This window comes from Theileria equi, chromosome 1, assembly GCF_000342415.1.
Source record: "Theileria equi strain WA chromosome 1, complete sequence".
Taxonomy (NCBI): Eukaryota; Apicomplexa; class Aconoidasida; order Piroplasmida; family Theileriidae; genus Theileria; species Theileria equi.
The window spans coordinates 82,316-99,190 of record NC_021366.1 but is presented as its reverse complement, the minus strand read 5'-3'; the positions used below and the strand labels follow the sequence as shown (position 1 = coordinate 99,190).

The window sequence follows — 16,875 nt, the reverse complement described above, 5'->3', positions numbered from 1 at the left end:
CTGTCTAACCACAATAACAAAATAATATAATATAGATTGGGTATATATCCTAATAGTTACTGTAAATATGGTTTCACATGAGAAATTGAGTATTTCCAAGAAGCTTGAGATGTCGCTAGGTTACTATTTACTCTTAATTGTAATGAGATAATTTTCATTTTAGATGATATCGGAAAAGCCATGGATAAGGAAACAACTAGGAAAGACTCTAAATTTAAGAGACTTCCAGCTAGGAACAACTTTGTAAATCAGAGAAAACCGAGATACAACTTCGCCAACGATAGAAAAAGTTTCAGAGGAGGAAGGCAGAAGCCTAAATTCATCGTCAGAGTTTCCAATTTGGACCATACTATTATGCAGAAGGACTTGATGGTATGTTTTCTAGGCTTTGACCTTCAGAAGTTTTAGGAGCTGTTTAGTTCCGTTGGAGAGGTAATAAAGGCTTGGGTAGATTATGATAATACGGATAGATCGAAGGTTCACAACGTGTTTTTAAATATCACTGTTCAGGGAACTGGTGGCTGCATGTATAAATTCGCTGAGGACGCGGAACGTGCCATAGAAAAGTTCAACGGGAGTATAATTGAAGGTAAAGCCATTAAGCTTCACGGTGAAATTTTAATCCAAGACCGGGAGCCATTCAGACAGAGAAACAACTTTAATAGATTCCAGAGAAATAGATTTTCAAACAACTTAAAGTCCCCTTGGTAGGTAAATTATTTTATGTATATGTATAAGTTCTGTTATTATACACTATCACTCTCTTTTTGAAAAATCTTTAATCCTTTCTGAGAGGGCATCAATTGAGTATCTTGATAGTACGTTGTTAGCCGCAGATTCTATAAGTTCAACAGCAGCATCGATCTTATCTTCATATTGTTGTAGTATTGGCGATATCACATATCTGTATATGGCTTCCGCTCCCTGAACATTAATTTATTTATGGTGTAGACAAGGTTAGGTCTTACCTGAAATTTATGATGTAATAACGTGACAATGAATAGCAGTTTTAGAATGTAGTAAAATGGAAGCCATGATAGAAATATTCCAGCGAGATAATTAAATATAAAGCCAAGTGAAAATACGATCCAATATTTTGTCCAGTAAGTTAGCTGAGCATTAACATATTCTTGCCCACTTAAACCAGAACCTTCAGCAAAAGAGTGATCCTCTGGGTTAGTTTTTAGACGTTCGATGAGTTTTAGTGCTTTGTAAGATTTGTACGCTGGGTACAAAAAGCCTACAGTATCACAAATTATGGAACCACCAGCTCTGGTGATAAAAAGGACCAGAACAAGAAAAAATATGACTAAAAGAACGGCTCCAGGTGACATATTTAGCCTTTTTGCCAACACCTCGAGAAAACCTAATCCCTGGGCCTGCTTATCAAAAAAGCCGATAATTTTACCCCAATCAGGACCTTTGAACGATACACGGCGGGTTAATTGTCTAGCAAACAACAATTTTCCACAATCATTAGTTTCTAGTTCAGGATTACCCATTTTGGAAGAGTACTTTCAGTCTCCGTGGTTTTCAGCAGACATACAACAAACACTAATACAGATCACAAAGCGCTACGAAAATTAGCGAAGATAAATATATTTTAAAAATTTATGCTTCACTAGGTAAGTGTATGTAATGACCGGTACGCCTAGCCAGCTTCACAACGGTGATGGCACAACAGTCAATGTACGGAGCAGGCAGTAGATATTTATTTTTCATCCGTGTTGAAGTTTGAATCTCTTTAGTGTTTGCAAATATTAAAACATTGTTGATCATTTAAGTCACCAATTGATGCAGTGTGTAGATGATTCAGACAGCAGTTGGTGTTCTTATAAATCGTAGCAATATACACCGGAAACATTATCAATGGGTTTATTTACCCTTTAATAAGTAAAAAGTCCCATTTACTCTCTATTTTATACCATGTATAGTTACAAACAGGGTAGCTAGGTTCACACAAATTACACCCCTTCTATAATTGTATGTCATGGTCTTTAGTTCCAGAGTCTGTTTAGTAATTACTGTGAGAGAAATATATAGATTATGCGACTATCCTTTTTGTTCCCGCTTCTTACGACATTGTAATGGATTTTCAATTTTTGCAAAAAAATTGGAAGCAGACGATTAGCTCCAAGCCTGGTCCATCAGACGGTTTGAGACAAACAAATACATGACATCAACATATATACACATCGCCCTGATTTATGTTTGCAATATACATACATATAAAGCTCTCATTCTATGCGGATGGGATGGCTATCGACAGATTTTATACACCAGGAACGACCGGACTTTCATATCTGCCCTAGGTTAATCATTTTGCAATAATAGCACACACAGAATGATGGATACGTACTTTAGGGTCATAATTATGCATAAATAAGACTGGAGCCTTCTATAGCCCCTGTTGATCCATTCATGGTAATGTGTAGATTCGTATAACTCTGTATACCTGCATAATATATAACTTATGACACATCTCTATAATTCTTGAACATATGTATAGAGCAATAGGGCCAAGTACCGTGTGTAAGGTATGTGTAAACTAGGTGAACAATACCCACGAGCAAACATCTCAGATACTCTGGCTGTGGACAAAGCCAGAGAAAATAATATAAAACAGAGATATTAGGATGTAAATTCTGGAAGATATTTTACAAATCGTAGGAAGGACCAGCCTCAGGCCTGCGGGACATCCCCACAGACAGCCTGAGGTTGCTGTAGCAAGCAGGGACCCTCCCCATTCGGTATTTCGCGAAAACCCTGGTATATGTTTTTTATAGATATATTTTAATATAAAGGTGGTTTCTGTAACATTTTATAATTTGGAAGATTTGAAATACTGCGTTTGTCTAGACATCTTGGATTTCCTCTTCAAACTTTTGGATAAAGGTAAGTTTCCGATACAAACTGTGATCTTATGTTAATTTTATAGATGGTTCGCATGAGTGTTTTGGCAGATTGCTTAAAATCCATTGTAAATGCTGAAAAGAGAGGCAGACGGCAGGTTCTGATCCGTCCATCGTCTCGTGTCATCGTAAAATTCCTTCAGTGTATGCAGAAGCATGGATATATTGGGAGCTTTGATATAATTGACGATCATCGCAGCGGAAAGATTGTAATTGAGCTCTTGGGTAGGATAAACAAATGTGCTGTAGTATCTCCACGTTATGATTTATCGCTAGAGGATATCGAACAGTGGTCCTCTAATATACTCCCAAGCAGACAGTTTGGTCACTTAGTTTTAACAACGGCATACGGTATCATGGACCACGAAGAGGCCCGTCGCAAGCACACTGGTGGCAAGATACTAGGATTCTTTTTTTAAGACTTTCTAACGTGTATGTCGATCTTTATGGTGTTTAGTTTATTCTTGCAATTTGCTGTTAATGTACATTATTCTTTCGTTGTAGCATTTTGTGGCGGTTGCTACATGTTTTATCTTGCGATTCAGATTGTGGAACAGCTCCTCTGTGTTTTGCCTATAGGTTAGAGTGTCGAGTACTACGCCCTCAATCCTTTCGTTGGTTTCGGATATTTTTTCTCTGATTAGGTCCGATGATTTTTCCGTGTCTTCTGCGAACCGTTTTGCAAGATTGATTCTGAGTTGCGATTCTTCTTGTTCTCGTCCCAATTTTTGTTTTTGGAGTTTTTTTAGGTGTTCCAACTTATTGACTATGAAGTTTCTATTCTCTGTGAGTATTTTGATTTTTTCTCCTAAGGAGTCGCATTGTGCCTTGAGTTTCTTGAGTTCTTGTAGACTGTCGACATGAGGTATCGTTACGTTATTGTGATGATGTTGCAAATTTTTCCCAAGTTCCTCCAAGAACGTGCAAGATCGTACGATATTGTCATACTTCAACCTTAAATCCGTTACGTTTTTTTTTAACAGCCCTATCTTCCCATTTTTTATTTGGAATTCATTGTCCAATTCGCCAAGTATTTTTTCAACCGCCGCCGAATCAATGATAAAGCTATCTGATAAATCATCAAACAAGCATCTTTCCTTAGTTTTAGAAAGAAGTGTATTGCTCAAAGCATGTTTAACATCCTCAAGTTCACCTTCTATCTCATTTTTTTTATGCTTGTATTCGTTGAACAGGTTCTTTGCTTCTACCAATTTTTTCTCTAGGGTCTCCTTTTGGTTCGATAATGCTCTATGCTCATCCAGAGTTTCATTGTGGACCTTCTTGAATTTATCATATTCGTCATTTATGGACCTAATATCCCTTGTTACGTGCATATCACGTTCTGATAATAGATTGAGACTGGCTATCGTTGTCTCAAATAACTTATATACAGCGTCTCTGAATCTTAAATATACATCGAATGCTGTAATAAATCGATTAAAACTTTCGGGAGTAGGATTAAACAGTTCGTAGCGCTCAATTGGTTCTAGACCTAAGGTTTGATGAAGCCTTTGACAATAGCGCCAATATCGCAAGTTACCAATACCACACTTAAGGAAATCTATATCATTCGGTCCGATATCAACTCTACATTTGGAATTTATGTTGTACTATGATGTAATTATTCGTACATATATCATATGCAAATGTGTAAAGCTCACCCATCAATTATGGAAACAGAATCACTAAACAAGCCGAGCCGCTCTTCAGGACGTATATCATCCACGGTTTTTCCATATATAACTTGGATAGCTACGCTATATATACCCAATGATTCATCAGCAGTTGGATTTTTAAAGGCTTTTGGATCAATATCCACACCCAGCTCCTTTAGATCATCAGAAATTTCCTCAGGCCTAACCTTTCTAAATAACTCTACAAAGAACAAAGTTAGATTGCATAGAAAGACATACCATCTATAATAATAGGATCATCAGATCTATCCATGGTCCATCTCAATTATAGCAAATATATGACGATAAAATTACATTATTAGGTATGTTTGTGTTATGTATATTTCGTGAATTAATGACGCCGTATTCATTATGATTTCTTCCGGCACTATATCCACACACGTCCCATCAGGAGACGTTACTTTCGACGGGGTCACGAAGGTGAAACCAAATGTATTCTTCGGAAGTTTCTCTCTATTAGGATTCCCGATTTCCAATCTATATAACTGTTCAGCAAGATTCATTGCGAAAGATGCGATGTCAACATTAATCGAAGCGCTAGGGTCAGAGTGATGAGGAGGTTTAATCTTTGACAGGAGTGAAAGTGGATAAGAAAAGTTAAACTGTTTGCTCTGCCCAAAAATCCTTCTTAAAAACCGTTTAATGGGACCTTTTGTATTCTTGTTGGATTTCTTTTCTTCTTCAGTATCATAGGATGCCTTCTCTAGAAGTTTCCAACCATAGTTTGGAACTGGAACTATATTATAAATTTCATCGGAGTTTTCTTCAGATTTCGCATTATCAGATCTGGAAAACACAGGACTTTGCAGTCTCCAAAGCTGCGATCGATAGTTTCTTACAAATCTTTTTCTGTATGATTTACTAATAAGGTTCCTTTGTATCGATGAAGATACAAAAACACCCAAAAAATTACACTTTAAGTACATTGTATCCTTTCCACATTCTTCATCCACAAAGTCCACTCCACCCTTGTAATGGTAATGCTTCGGAAGAGTTCTGCTATTCATGCTCTTACTACTTCCCATGCTGCTAGTTCTGCTAAGTGCCCCGCTACTTGCTGTGCTAAGTTTGGAATTCCTTCTGTTTAGCCTATTATTGGAGTTGTTAGATTGTATGTTTGCTCCATTTTTGTGGTATCCAGATTTCGGATTATTGCCACGGTAATTCGTACCCCTGTAACTTGAGTGGGACGAAGAATTTCTATAATGGCGATTAGAATTGTTATTTCTCTGTCTTTGATTTATTGGGTTACTTTGAAATCCAAACTGTGGATAAAATCCCTTTGGTTGAGTGCGTAGAGTTGGGGATTTTGGTACTACATTCGAAGAGATATGTGGAGGTAAGAATTTGAAGAGAAAACGTGGCACACAGCTAAAATCAAAATATCCATGTGTAATTGCAAGTATCACACTTCTGCATGCTATATTTATAGCTAGTTCATGAAGCGTAATCACATGAGTGGTTTTTTTTGATTCAATGTAAAATATACAAGATCCTCTTAAATCATCCTTTTCGACACTTTCTGTGTTGTTACAAACGTAAAAGGGGAGGGTTTTATGGTCGTCTACTAATCTTCTCCAACCAAAATCTGGGTTAATATCCAAATAGTTGCGACAGAAATTTTGAACCTTTAAAATAAATATACTAGAAGCACCTTTATTTACAATTGTAACCATGGAGTGAGTATGTAAATTTTCCGGAACATTCATTTTTCTTCGCCCACGGAAAATTGCAAATATATTGTTGGAGCGCCTTGGAGTTAATTTAATACTTCCGACACCCACAGATCGCATTTTAGAATTATATGCATTTAAATGAGCTTCTGTATTACCTTGCTTCAAGTTACGATTATGAGCTTTAGAATAAAAGCTTGATACTCCAAAGCCAACGCCTGCATTCGGTTGTGACTTAAATCTTCCGGATTTATGCAAATAGTCGTTTTCCTTAGAGAGTACATAACAAGATGGCATCGCACCATATGTTTCTTTTCCATTGATTTTTGGAGGAGCCTGTGTATGTTGGTAAGGCGGTGGTTTCGCCTTTTTCGACAGGTCATCCTTGTAACGTTGATTTTGATTTGTTAAAAGAACCGCACAACTAAGCGTAGCTGTATTCTTAGGATCCTTGCGATAGTCTGTACCAGAACTTGTATCTATGCTAAAGTTTTCCCTTTCTAAGAATTTGTTCGAAGGTGTGACATCTGTACAGGTGTTTGATCGCCCATTAAAATCGTTCATACTCCTTACTTTATGTCGTGGACTGAGTTTTACATCAGGAGTACTCAATGGTGATGTAGCATGATTAAGATGCTTAGAAGAATCTTCTAAACCTAGGGAAGATGATGTGACATTCCTATAGCGATGTTCAGTATCACAAAATCCTATGAATGTGTTGAATACACTACTAAATGAGCCAACGTTCGACGAGGTCACCGAATTGCTGGTGGTGAGTTCGCCAGATTGGATTTCAGCATTTCTTTCTACCATAAGAGGTGAAAAGTTATCACCATTATGTTCAGAAAATTCATTTCTTGCACCAATATCGGCATTGGAATCGACATCTTCGAGCTTTCCAGATTCAGAAGTTTCCTCTTCTATAATCACCGTATTCACACCCAGAATGGTGTTGCGAGATTCCTTCCTATTTGTATGCATCTCCTATTATTAATTTCTAAATCTTTAGGACATTTGCCAACTGCATCATATGGTACACATTCCCCTAAGAGAAATTACAAGTTTACAAATCTGCACTCTATACTTAGGAGCAAAGAAGGACGCATTATACATCCAAACATCCTTAAAATTTAATATATTACATGTAAATTAGAATATGTAGATTAAATACATCTGTAAGCACCTGTGTCACTAGTGAATGAAAAATTGTGCTCGTAAGACCACGCCGACGTGTATTAGAGAATCAGAAAACAAAACTATACAGACCACTGGAAAAGTTACAAAATGTGAAATACCAGTAGAGCCTTAAAACGTGGGACTGAAACGAACAATGACCACTGTTAGGCAATTCAAGTGTATTGTAGATGCAGATTCAGAATCACTTTGACTCTAATGGGTATCCTAACTCAAACAAAAAATATAACCTACTCTTTGGTAGCAATGTTCCCTAAAGCATCTTTGCATGTTATAGTGTGCTGACCGGAGTGACTCTTCCCATCATAATCAGATTCCACCATCGGTTTTCCACATCTTCACATTGTATATACCTGGGAATACATATGAAATTTACAAAACCATTATACTTGTCAATCTTAGCAGACGTATGGAATAGTAAACTTCATTTTATAGCCCCTGGAATAAGATCATCCGGAATAAAGTACAATATAACCGATATTTGTGATTTAAAACTTAAAACTTGTGGAAGAGTCGAATATACCACATATTTGTTTAATAAAAACAGGGAAACGATGGCGAATGCTTCTTGTCCATTCTCACAAAAGTGTTTGTTTTTTGTATTTTATACTGACCAGAAATTCGCGATATAACACTCATATTTATCTTAGTATATACAAACTATGTTTAAAAAAGCGCTTCTTATGTCTTATATGATTTTTTCAGGTTCATTTGGAGGTAAGGCTGTTCTCTTGGGAGAACCAGGAACAAAATCGTTTGAGGTGGGATTCGTTGATTCTGATGGGAAAAAAATATCTCCGTGGCATGATTTGCCGTTGGTACCGCATGAAGGATTCTTTACCATGGTTGTAGAGATCCCAAGGAATACCAAGGCAAAGATGGAAATATCAAGTGGTTCAGAAAATAATCCCATAAAGCAAGATTTACTTTCTAATGGAGAGTTAAGGGATTTAGATTGTCCCCTTTACTGGAACTATGGAGCTATTCCTCAGACTTGGGAAGCGCCCGTACCTTATGTACATGAGTATCCTGATGGTAGTGCTTCCGGAAAATTAGCTCGTTTGGAACTAGTTGGAGATAACGATCCAATTGATATTATCGATATTGGAAGGAAAACGGCCAATGTTGGTGATATAATTCCCATGAAGCCTGTTGGAGGTCTGGCATTAATTGATCAGGATGAAATCGATTGGAAAATATTTGCAATATCACCTCATGATGAGCATTTTAATGATATTAATGACCTAGAGGATATTGATCTCTATTATCCTGGTACCACTACGGGAATCTGCGAATTTTTCCGCTGGTATAAAACTCCAAAGGGGAAGCCTTTGAACAAGTTTTTGCCTAACAAGATGTTTATTACCAGAGATGAAGCTATTGAAGCTATCAATAAAACACATACACACTATAAGGATTTACTTGAAGGAAAGCTTAAGAGTGATTTGTGGCTTCCAAAACACTAGATGTTAACGAAAGGCGCCCCCCAAATGTTGGAGTCACAACTTGATTTTCGGAGTGCGATCAAGATCGAGGGAGTTTTTGCGATTATATCGTATGTATCGTTTTTATACAGCCGAATAGTGCAAGATTTGAGCTTTGGATCATTTCGTTCTAATGGCAGATACTTCATCGCCTGAGATTTTAAATAAAGTACTTGGCGACTTACAGCTTCACTCATAACCCATGTAGTTGCAGCGTCGACATCTACTTTGCCAGTGAAATCATCGTCGAGTATCTGTGAATATAAGAGTGCGTGTTTTATAGTTATACTTACAGTATTTCCGGCTACGGAAATCTTTAGATGATTGTGTGTGAGTTCTAATTTGACATGTTCAGCTCTTACACCTAAATGAGGTCATACTGTATACACATGCCTACCATCTACTACTGGTATTGCAATATAGAGCTTAAAGAGGGTTTCCTTCCATGTGTAAAATTTGGAAACACCTTTTGCAAATCTGCCTGTGGAGTATGATACATAGCGTTTAATAGAACTTACCAACGTCATAACCTCTTATTTGCCCGGTTGACTTTATAGATTCACCGAATCCACGTGATCCAGAATATTCAGAGCACTTCATTTTTTCAGATTTTTCCAATTGTTTATCAAAATGCTCTACGTATGTCTCCCTTTGACTTGAATTCATTTTTTTAAGCACATCTTCCCATAAAGGAGACGCAGGATTTGTGGCCATTTCAACCTGGATAAATTAATTATCTGAATAATACTTACCTCCATCTTCTTCTTAAGTTCTTCTGCCTCTAAATCTAACTTTTCCATTTTTGTCTTGTTGCTTGGCTTTTCTTGAGGGTATAAGTGAGCATCTAACGAACTAAGTCCCCACCATCTTTTTTTAGAATCATGCACATCAAATAAGTCTAACCATAGTCGCAACCATTCAACACCTTCAAGTTCTTCTATTATTTCATTATCAGGATTGTACTCTGATACATGAAATATGAATTCTGCTTGTTCACCACATTCCATAGATTTAAGACACCTTTTAATAACATCGCCTGTATCCTTAGAATAAGCAGTTACCATTTGAGTATTTAGATCTTCCATATCTAGGATCTTTTCGTTTGTGAATGCATTCAAAATCTTGAAACTGAACGTATTACAACTCTCATCATCTGGCACCATTTTATCGTCATCAAAATTCATACTATGACGTAAAATGTGTTTATATATAGTTCCACATTCCAATATAGACCATCCATTCTCAAATTCTGCAGGTAGAAGATCATTTAAATGCCTTTTGCGGTACCACGTTGGTCCATATTTAACGTTATCATCCGGTTCATAGTCCTTGTTAGTGTCCATAAGATCTATCAGTGGATCTTTATAGCTCATATCCTTTATGAAATTGTCTTCTTCTTCTTCTTCATATGGATCATCGTATGTATTTGGATGACTAGATGCTATTATAGATACATTTTCGTCTTCGGGATTTTCCTTAATATGCCCAGTATCTGCAGAATCCTCTATGTTTGATGATATATCTTGCGATTTGTTAAATCCACTAGGATGTTCTAAGTTCACAAAATAAGGTAGCTTGTCAGTAGGAGGATAATTTGGAGGATCCAGAGGATTTGAATTTTGATATTGCCTTTTTTTTTTAAGCAAGTTCTCTGGAGTTGATGGTGTTCCAAATGTCTCAGCCAATTCTTGTTGACTTATAGTTTTTACTGGTTCAATACTCATGGGATTCAAATACTTCATGATTTCTTCCTTATTGCGTTCACTGATAGAATTCGCCACCTCATTATCATCGAATGTGGCACCTTTAGAATTGATTTCATGTTTACTGAGTATAGGAATACGACCCTTAAAATTAGAAGGTTGCAGATAAGCACGTATTTTACATTTTTGAGAAAATATGATCAAAATAACTACACATTTAATAGAAAATAACATGTGGCGACAGCTAAAAACCTCCGTAATTATGTAGTATTGTAAATTTTGCATTCATCACCCTTACTTTACGGAAAGAATGGAAATTATCTTGTAATTACAGACATCTCAATTTATAAATTTCATATCAGAGAGTGTAAATTAAGATCCAGTTGAACTCTACTTAACAACGTTTTGAGTGGGAGGTAACAGCGAAAACAAGTAGCCCGGAATGAAGAAATTACCACGCACGTGGGCTCGGAACGGTAACTTATTTAGGCACACTACTTACCCATAAATCTGGGTGCACTGTAAGTCTACAAAATTATATACAGCCCGTATGATACTCTACAATGTAATTTAAAACAATGGCTAATGAAAACCAAGAATATAGGAAAGATAAGAACGATATACCCCCTGATAAGAAAATGGACAAAATACACACTCCAGAAGGGTTGGATCCAGAAACTCTAAACAATATAATGTCAGCACTTAAAATACATGTACGACGGACTCTAAACAAATTATCATGTCTTAGGGTGATTCCGGAGATGGACCGAAATTGACAAATAGTCGCTTGATTGAGTTATACTCTCAAAAAGAAAAAGGAAAACCTGTAAAAAATGATCATAAGTTTTGGGATACGCAACCTGTCACGAAATTTGCAGAATCTGTGAAAAGCGAGGTTCGTTCAAAAATTTGGAAAATCAAATACACAGGAGATCGGACCAATTGATGCTAATAACGACGTCGAAAATGTTCTCAAGGTACAGTTATATTTCTATATAGTTAATTGTTACAGACGCCATATCCTCTACCTGATGGATTTGAATGGGTTGTTATCGATATTTTTAGTGAATCAGATCGAGAGAGAGTAGGTTTTTTGTTATCCACCATCTTAATCCTATAGGTATACACACTTCTGAACGAAAACTACGTTGAAGATGACGATAATCTATTTAGATTTGATTATAAGGCAGAATTTTTAATATGGGCCTTAACACCTCCAGGGTATAATAAGGATTGGCATATTGGTGTCATGGTATCATCATCTAAGAGGGTATGGACAAGAGTATTTACATATATGAAATTTTCAGCTTGTTGGATTTATAACAGGGATTCCCGTTACCTTATCCATCATGGACAAGAAAATGGATATTGCTGAAATCAACTTTCTTTGTGTCCATAAAAAGCTACGTTCTAAACGGCTGGCACCTGTACTAATAAAAGAAATAACCAGAAGGATAAATCTTTGCGGTATATGGCAAGCTGTAAGTATTTTTTACAATAAAAAACCTATCAGGTATACACGGCGGGTATTTTAATTCCAAAACCAATCGCTAAATGCCGTTATTGGCATCGTCCATTGGATATAAAGAAGCTTGTGGATGTACGTTAATACATGATATATATTTCCTTGTAGGCAAGATTTTCTGGGATAGGAGATAGAATGACTATGAGTCGTGCCATTAGACTTTATAGAGTTCCAGACGTTTCGGAAGATTTACGGCCTATGGAAAATAAGGATGTATGCGGTGTACACAAATTATTGAAGACACATTTAGAGTTTGTAGAGCACTTATAGTATTTATTACTGTAGGAAGTATAAGATCCATCAAGTTTTTACACCTGAAGAAGTAAAACACATATTTTTGCCAAAAGACGAAATAATATATACATATGTAAAATCGATTAAAGGTTTTTAACCGTTGCAAATAAACAATATTCAGGATCTGTTACTGATATCATAAGTTTTTATTCTTTACCGTCTTCGGTCATTAAAAATCCAAAACTTTCGACAATTCGTGCGGCATACTCTTATTATAACATTTCTACTACAATTCCATACAAAAAATTGATAGAAAATGCCATATCTCTGGCAAAATCTAACAATTTCGATGTTTACAATGCTTTGGATCTCATGGAAAACAAACCAATACTAGAGGTATCCATAAACATCCATTTTAATACTGTGTTAGGATCTAAAATTTGGTAAAGGTGATGGTGATCTGCATTATTATTTGTTCAACTGGAGGATACCGATGGTATGTATAAATTAAGCTTCATATTTGTTACAGATTGAACCAAACGATGTTGGCCTTGTTCTACTTTAAAATGGATGATTCATACTATATTCTTCATAAAATCGTATGGTACTCTTTTTGGTACGAGGTTTTATATGCGATAGCGTATCAATCAAATGCGATTTTGATACTGGGAATGCATTGTTTCTAATACCAGTTCGTTCAAAACTGTCTGAAGTATTGTCATCTATTAACTTTATATGTTCACGCAATGCACACATTGCAGATTCTTTACAGAGTAATGCAATTTCGGCTCCGCTATAATTTTCCGTCTTTTCAGCTAGTTCTAGTGATACTTCGTCTACATTAAAATCAGACAAAAGTCGACCGAGGTAGATCTTGAATATCGATACTCTGGCATCAAAATCTGGAAGTGGAACATATACAAGTCTGTCTAATCTTCCAGGTCTTATAAGGGCAGGATCTAACATGTCTGGCCTATTAGTGGCACCTATTACGATCACTTGTTTCAGAGCGTTAATCCCGTCCATTTCGTTAAGTAACTGGCTTAAAACACGAGTACCAACACCTGTAGATTCAGAATCCTCTCTGTTAATGGCAACAGAGTCTATTTCGTCGAAGAAAATTATACATGGGGAATTTGTTCTCGCCTTTTCAAATAATTGGCGTATAGCTCTTTCTGACTCTCCAACCCACTTAGAAAATAGTTCTGGTCCTTTAACTGAGATAAAGTTCATATGACTTTCTGTAGCTACTGCCTTTGCCATAAGTGTTTTACTACATCCAGGAGGGCCATAAAGTAGTATACCTCTTGGTGGCTGTATGTGTAAAGCTTCATAAAAATGGCCATATGTACGTGGATATTCTACACACTCTTTTAAGGAGAGCTTTACCGTTTCATAACCTCCTATATCTTCCCATTTTACGTTTGGAATTTGAATATAGAGTTCTTTTAGCGCAGACGGTCTGGTAATCTTTATAGCTTCTTTAAAATCGTCCAAAGTTACCATAGAATCCACAGATGTTTCTTTATTTTCAATAGAATTTTTTATTCTATTCAAATGCGCAGCTGATGCATTGGCTATCAAAGCTTTTATATCAGCACCAACGAACGCTTGACAAAAGTCGTTGATATAGTGAATTTTATCCGCAGTTAAACTATGGTTTATATTAGAAAGTAATGTTTTAAGAATTTCCAAGCGGTCATCTTGCGTAGGCACGCCAATTTCAATTTCTAAATCAAACCTGCCAGGTCTTCTCAAAGCTAAATCCATGGAATTTATATCGTTTGTCATTCCTATAATCGTATAATTTATGGCACCTTTTATACTATCCATGTTGTTTAAAAATGATGTAACAACTCGTCTGTTAGTATCATTGCCTGTTTCACGCTTCTGGCAAAGTATGTCAATTTCGTCAATAAAGCAAATACATTTTTTAGTTTTAGAAATGTTTTCACACTCTTTAAATAATTCATTAAGGTTCTCCTCAGTTTTTCCAACTATTGAGCTTATTAGATCACTAGATTTTATGCTTTTAAAACATATTTCATGACATAAATCATCGGTTATACCAAATAGAGATTTATAATCTTGTTCAATAGACTTAGCCAAAAGGGTTTTTCCGGATCCGGGAGGACCGTATAAAATAATACCAGAAGGTGGATATATCCCCAAGGATTGATATTTATCATATATTAGGGGATATATAACATGCCATTTTAGAATCTCCAATTGTTTTTTTAATCCAGCTAATACATGATTGTTTCTACTTTTAACATTATCAGATGGTTTAAACTTATGGTCAAGCGTAACATTTACATCCGTGTCACTAGTAATTTTTAAAACAGCTTTTGAATGCAAGGGTCTTATTGTAGAGACCCTGAACCGCACCAATATACCCTTCAAATTCATGGATATAACATTCTCATGGAATAATATTGATCCAGAGAGAGAATATCGAATAACATAATTCATTTCCCCGGTTAGTAATGAATTCCACCACTGTGATGGAGGATGTAGATCGTTTGTAAAATGTGAAGCGTCCATAGATTCCAACCAAGAATGTGAATCACTGACATTATTTTCACGATAATTTTGACTAATACTTTTCCACATACCTTCCTTTTGATCCATATGTTCAACATAACTTAATTCAATTGAGGATGCAAATTCAACGTCAGATAGCGGACATAAGTTGACTGAAACATTCGTATTACCAGAAACATTCAGACTCATTAGTACCTCTTCAGTGGTAATTGCTTTAGGTGGCTTCAGATTATTGTATTCTGCATCGGATTCTACGGAACTTTGAATCAAAATACACACCCTTCTATCTTCAACTCTCGCCATACACAGAGTCCCATGAACAACCCGTAAGTTTTTTAAGGTTTGTGGAGGCAAGATGATCATCCATAGGTTAGCATATTTGCTACTATATTGCAACTTACGAGGTATAAACGTGAGTTTTACCTCCGTGGAAGAAGCAATAACAGTCATCTTTTTACCTCCATAAATTGAATATATTACACAGAAAATAGGTTAGTATGACTGGTTATAAGTGTATAATGAGAAAAGGCAACCTTATATACACATTTTTATTGTTTGTGAACCAACATAATAATCCTGACCTCTTGAAATAACTTCCATCTTTGTTAAGAATACAAATTTTCTGGCATAAAGAACTTATAAGTTTGACTAAGTAACAAGATATGGATTCAAGTAAAACCTGAAGAATCTCCACAAGTGCACTACTTCTACTTTATTATTTATATAGTTTCATACAGATAATATAATAACGTTACATTTGCATTTATTGAATAAAAATGGATATGGAGCCAAAAAAAGACGAAGAATTTCCATTATTGGCCTCAGAAGCCTTGCATAAGGAAACAGCTTCTATGGAAGACAGTTTGGCCAAAGTGGCAGGTATAGACTTTGAAAAGGAATTGAAAATGGAAAGTCTACTAGGGCATTTTAAAGATTTTGGGTTTCAGGCTACAAACCTGGGAAAGGCTGCAGAAATGATCGATAGAATGTTGAAATGGCGTCTAAGCGATGAATCTCTCAGTCCAGAGGACATAGGTACTATATATGAAGATGAAGAAGTTAGAAAAAATACAAGATGTACAATATGGTTGGCCTTTACATCAAATATGATATCCTGTGGTCTAAGAGAAGCATTTGTATATTTGGCTAAGCACAAATTGATCGATGTTATAGTAACAAGCGGTGGAGGAGTAGAGGAAGATCTAATTAAATGTTTAGGTGATACTTATATCGGTAGTTTTAGTTTAGATGGAGCATCTTTGAGAGAAAAGGGATGGAATCGTATTGGAAATCTCATTATGCCTAATGAGAACTATTGCGCCTTTGAGGATTGGTTACAACCTAAATTAAATTACATGCATGATAAGCAGGTGCAGGAAGGAGTTGTATGGACACCTTCATCCCTAATCGATTTTTTGGGTTCGGAAATAAATGATGAGAGATCCCTTTATCATTGGTGCCATGTTAATAAAATTCCCGTATTTTGTCCAGGTTTAACGGATGGATCCCTTGGTGACAATTTATACTATCATACCTATTCTAGAAATGAACCAAACCTCATTGTTGATATAGTTAAGGATATTAGAAAAATTAATAGCATAGCTGTAAAATGTAAAAAGTCTGGGATTATTATTTTAGGTGGAGGGCTACCCAAGCATCATGTCTGCAATTCTAACTTAATGCGTAATGGCGCAGATTTCGCAGTGTACATATCTACAGCACAGGAATTTGATGGTTCAGATTCTGGAGCTAGTCCTGATGAAGCAATTTCCTGGGGGAAAATTAAGGCTAATACAAATCCAGTAAAGGTACATGCAGATGCATCCATAGTTTTCCCTCTGTTGGTTTCTGGCGTTTTTTCGAAATATGTAAACAAATAATGCAATTACATATGCAATTTTTGCAATATATT

General features: G+C 36.1%; 10 protein-coding genes across 10 annotated transcripts, besides 1 other annotated feature; 5 read left to right on the top strand and 5 right to left on the bottom strand.

Annotated features, from left to right (window-relative positions):
- Positions 1–67: 67 nt before the first annotated feature.
- BEWA_017920 (hypothetical protein) lies at positions 68–711 on the top strand (the record flags this gene model as incomplete). The annotated part of the gene is made up of 4 exons (XM_004828560.1): positions 68–119; positions 164–372; positions 409–477; positions 511–711. The coding sequence occupies 4 exons, from the start codon at positions 68–70 to the stop codon at positions 709–711; spliced, it is 531 nt and encodes a 176-aa protein (XP_004828617.1).
- Positions 712–756: 45 nt separating this feature from the next.
- Positions 757–1,640, bottom strand: BEWA_017910 (hypothetical protein; the record flags this gene model as incomplete). The annotated part of the gene is made up of 2 exons (XM_004828559.1): positions 969–1,640; positions 757–924 (listed from the first exon to the last, which is right to left on the bottom strand). Exons 1-2 carry the CDS (start codon positions 1,500–1,502, stop codon positions 757–759), a joined length of 702 nt encoding a protein of 233 aa, XP_004828616.1. The 5' UTR covers positions 1,503–1,640.
- Positions 1,593–1,615: a sequence feature (AT_rich).
- A 1,105-nt stretch (positions 1,641–2,745) lies between the features above and the next one.
- On the top strand, positions 2,746–3,344 carry BEWA_017900 (40S ribosomal protein S8, putative). Its single transcript, XM_004828558.1, has 3 exons — positions 2,746–2,769; positions 2,805–2,895; positions 2,939–3,344. Exon 3 carries the CDS (start codon positions 2,939–2,941, stop codon positions 3,329–3,331), a length of 393 nt encoding a protein of 130 aa, XP_004828615.1. The 5' UTR covers positions 2,746–2,769; positions 2,805–2,895; the 3' UTR covers positions 3,332–3,344.
- Positions 3,345–3,370: 26 nt separating this feature from the next.
- Positions 3,371–4,859, bottom strand: BEWA_017890 (hypothetical protein; the record flags this gene model as incomplete). The annotated part of the gene is made up of 3 exons (XM_004828557.1): positions 3,371–4,499; positions 4,574–4,787; positions 4,826–4,859. 3 exons carry the CDS (start codon positions 4,857–4,859, stop codon positions 3,371–3,373), a joined length of 1,377 nt encoding a protein of 458 aa, XP_004828614.1.
- Positions 4,860–4,896: 37 nt separating this feature from the next.
- BEWA_017880 (hypothetical protein) lies at positions 4,897–7,260 on the bottom strand (the record flags this gene model as incomplete). The annotated part of the gene is made up of 1 exon (XM_004828556.1): positions 4,897–7,260. One exon carries the CDS (start codon positions 7,258–7,260, stop codon positions 4,897–4,899), a length of 2,364 nt encoding a protein of 787 aa, XP_004828613.1.
- Positions 7,261–7,813: 553 nt separating this feature from the next.
- Positions 7,814–9,173, top strand: BEWA_017870 (inorganic pyrophosphatase, putative). Its single transcript, XM_004828555.1, has 2 exons — positions 7,814–8,061; positions 8,179–9,173. Exons 1-2 carry the CDS (start codon positions 7,839–7,841, stop codon positions 8,937–8,939), a joined length of 984 nt encoding a protein of 327 aa, XP_004828612.1. The 5' UTR covers positions 7,814–7,838; the 3' UTR covers positions 8,940–9,173.
- On the bottom strand, positions 9,022–10,894 carry BEWA_017860 (hypothetical protein; the record flags this gene model as incomplete). The annotated part of the gene is made up of 6 exons (XM_004828554.1): positions 9,022–9,087; positions 9,143–9,211; positions 9,251–9,321; positions 9,355–9,438; positions 9,476–9,677; positions 9,710–10,894. The coding sequence occupies 6 exons, from the start codon at positions 10,892–10,894 to the stop codon at positions 9,022–9,024; spliced, it is 1,677 nt and encodes a 558-aa protein (XP_004828611.1).
- Positions 10,895–11,238: 344 nt separating this feature from the next.
- BEWA_017850 (N-myristoyl transferase, putative) lies at positions 11,239–12,866 on the top strand (the record flags this gene model as incomplete). The annotated part of the gene is made up of 10 exons (XM_004828553.1): positions 11,239–11,373; positions 11,409–11,555; positions 11,590–11,637; positions 11,673–11,744; positions 11,781–11,930; positions 11,968–12,141; positions 12,174–12,260; positions 12,294–12,436; positions 12,471–12,568; positions 12,601–12,866. 10 exons carry the CDS (start codon positions 11,239–11,241, stop codon positions 12,864–12,866), a joined length of 1,320 nt encoding a protein of 439 aa, XP_004828610.1.
- A 114-nt stretch (positions 12,867–12,980) lies between these two features.
- On the bottom strand, positions 12,981–15,413 carry BEWA_017840 (ATPase, AAA family domain containing protein; the record flags this gene model as incomplete). The annotated part of the gene is made up of 1 exon (XM_004828552.1): positions 12,981–15,413. One exon carries the CDS (start codon positions 15,411–15,413, stop codon positions 12,981–12,983), a length of 2,433 nt encoding a protein of 810 aa, XP_004828609.1.
- A 264-nt stretch (positions 15,414–15,677) lies between these two features.
- Positions 15,678–16,843, top strand: BEWA_017830 (deoxyhypusine synthase, putative; the record flags this gene model as incomplete). The annotated part of the gene is made up of 1 exon (XM_004828551.1): positions 15,678–16,843. Exon 1 carries the CDS (start codon positions 15,740–15,742, stop codon positions 16,841–16,843), a length of 1,104 nt encoding a protein of 367 aa, XP_004828608.1. The 5' UTR covers positions 15,678–15,739.
- Between the last annotated feature and the right edge of the window lie 32 nt (positions 16,844–16,875).

Bases quoted from the DNA above. Each gene is read 5' to 3' on its own strand.
- BEWA_017900 (XM_004828558.1), top strand. From the start codon at position 2,939: ATGGTTCGCATGAGTGTTTTGGCAGATTGCTTAAAATCCATTGTAAAT.
- BEWA_017870 (XM_004828555.1), top strand. From the start codon at position 7,839: ATGAAATTTACAAAACCATTATACTTGTCAATCTTAGCAGACGTATGG. The intron at 8,062-8,178 runs GTTTGTTTTTTG...TGATTTTTTCAG, and splicing joins TTGTCCATTCTCACAAAAGT to GTTCATTTGGAGGTAAGGCT.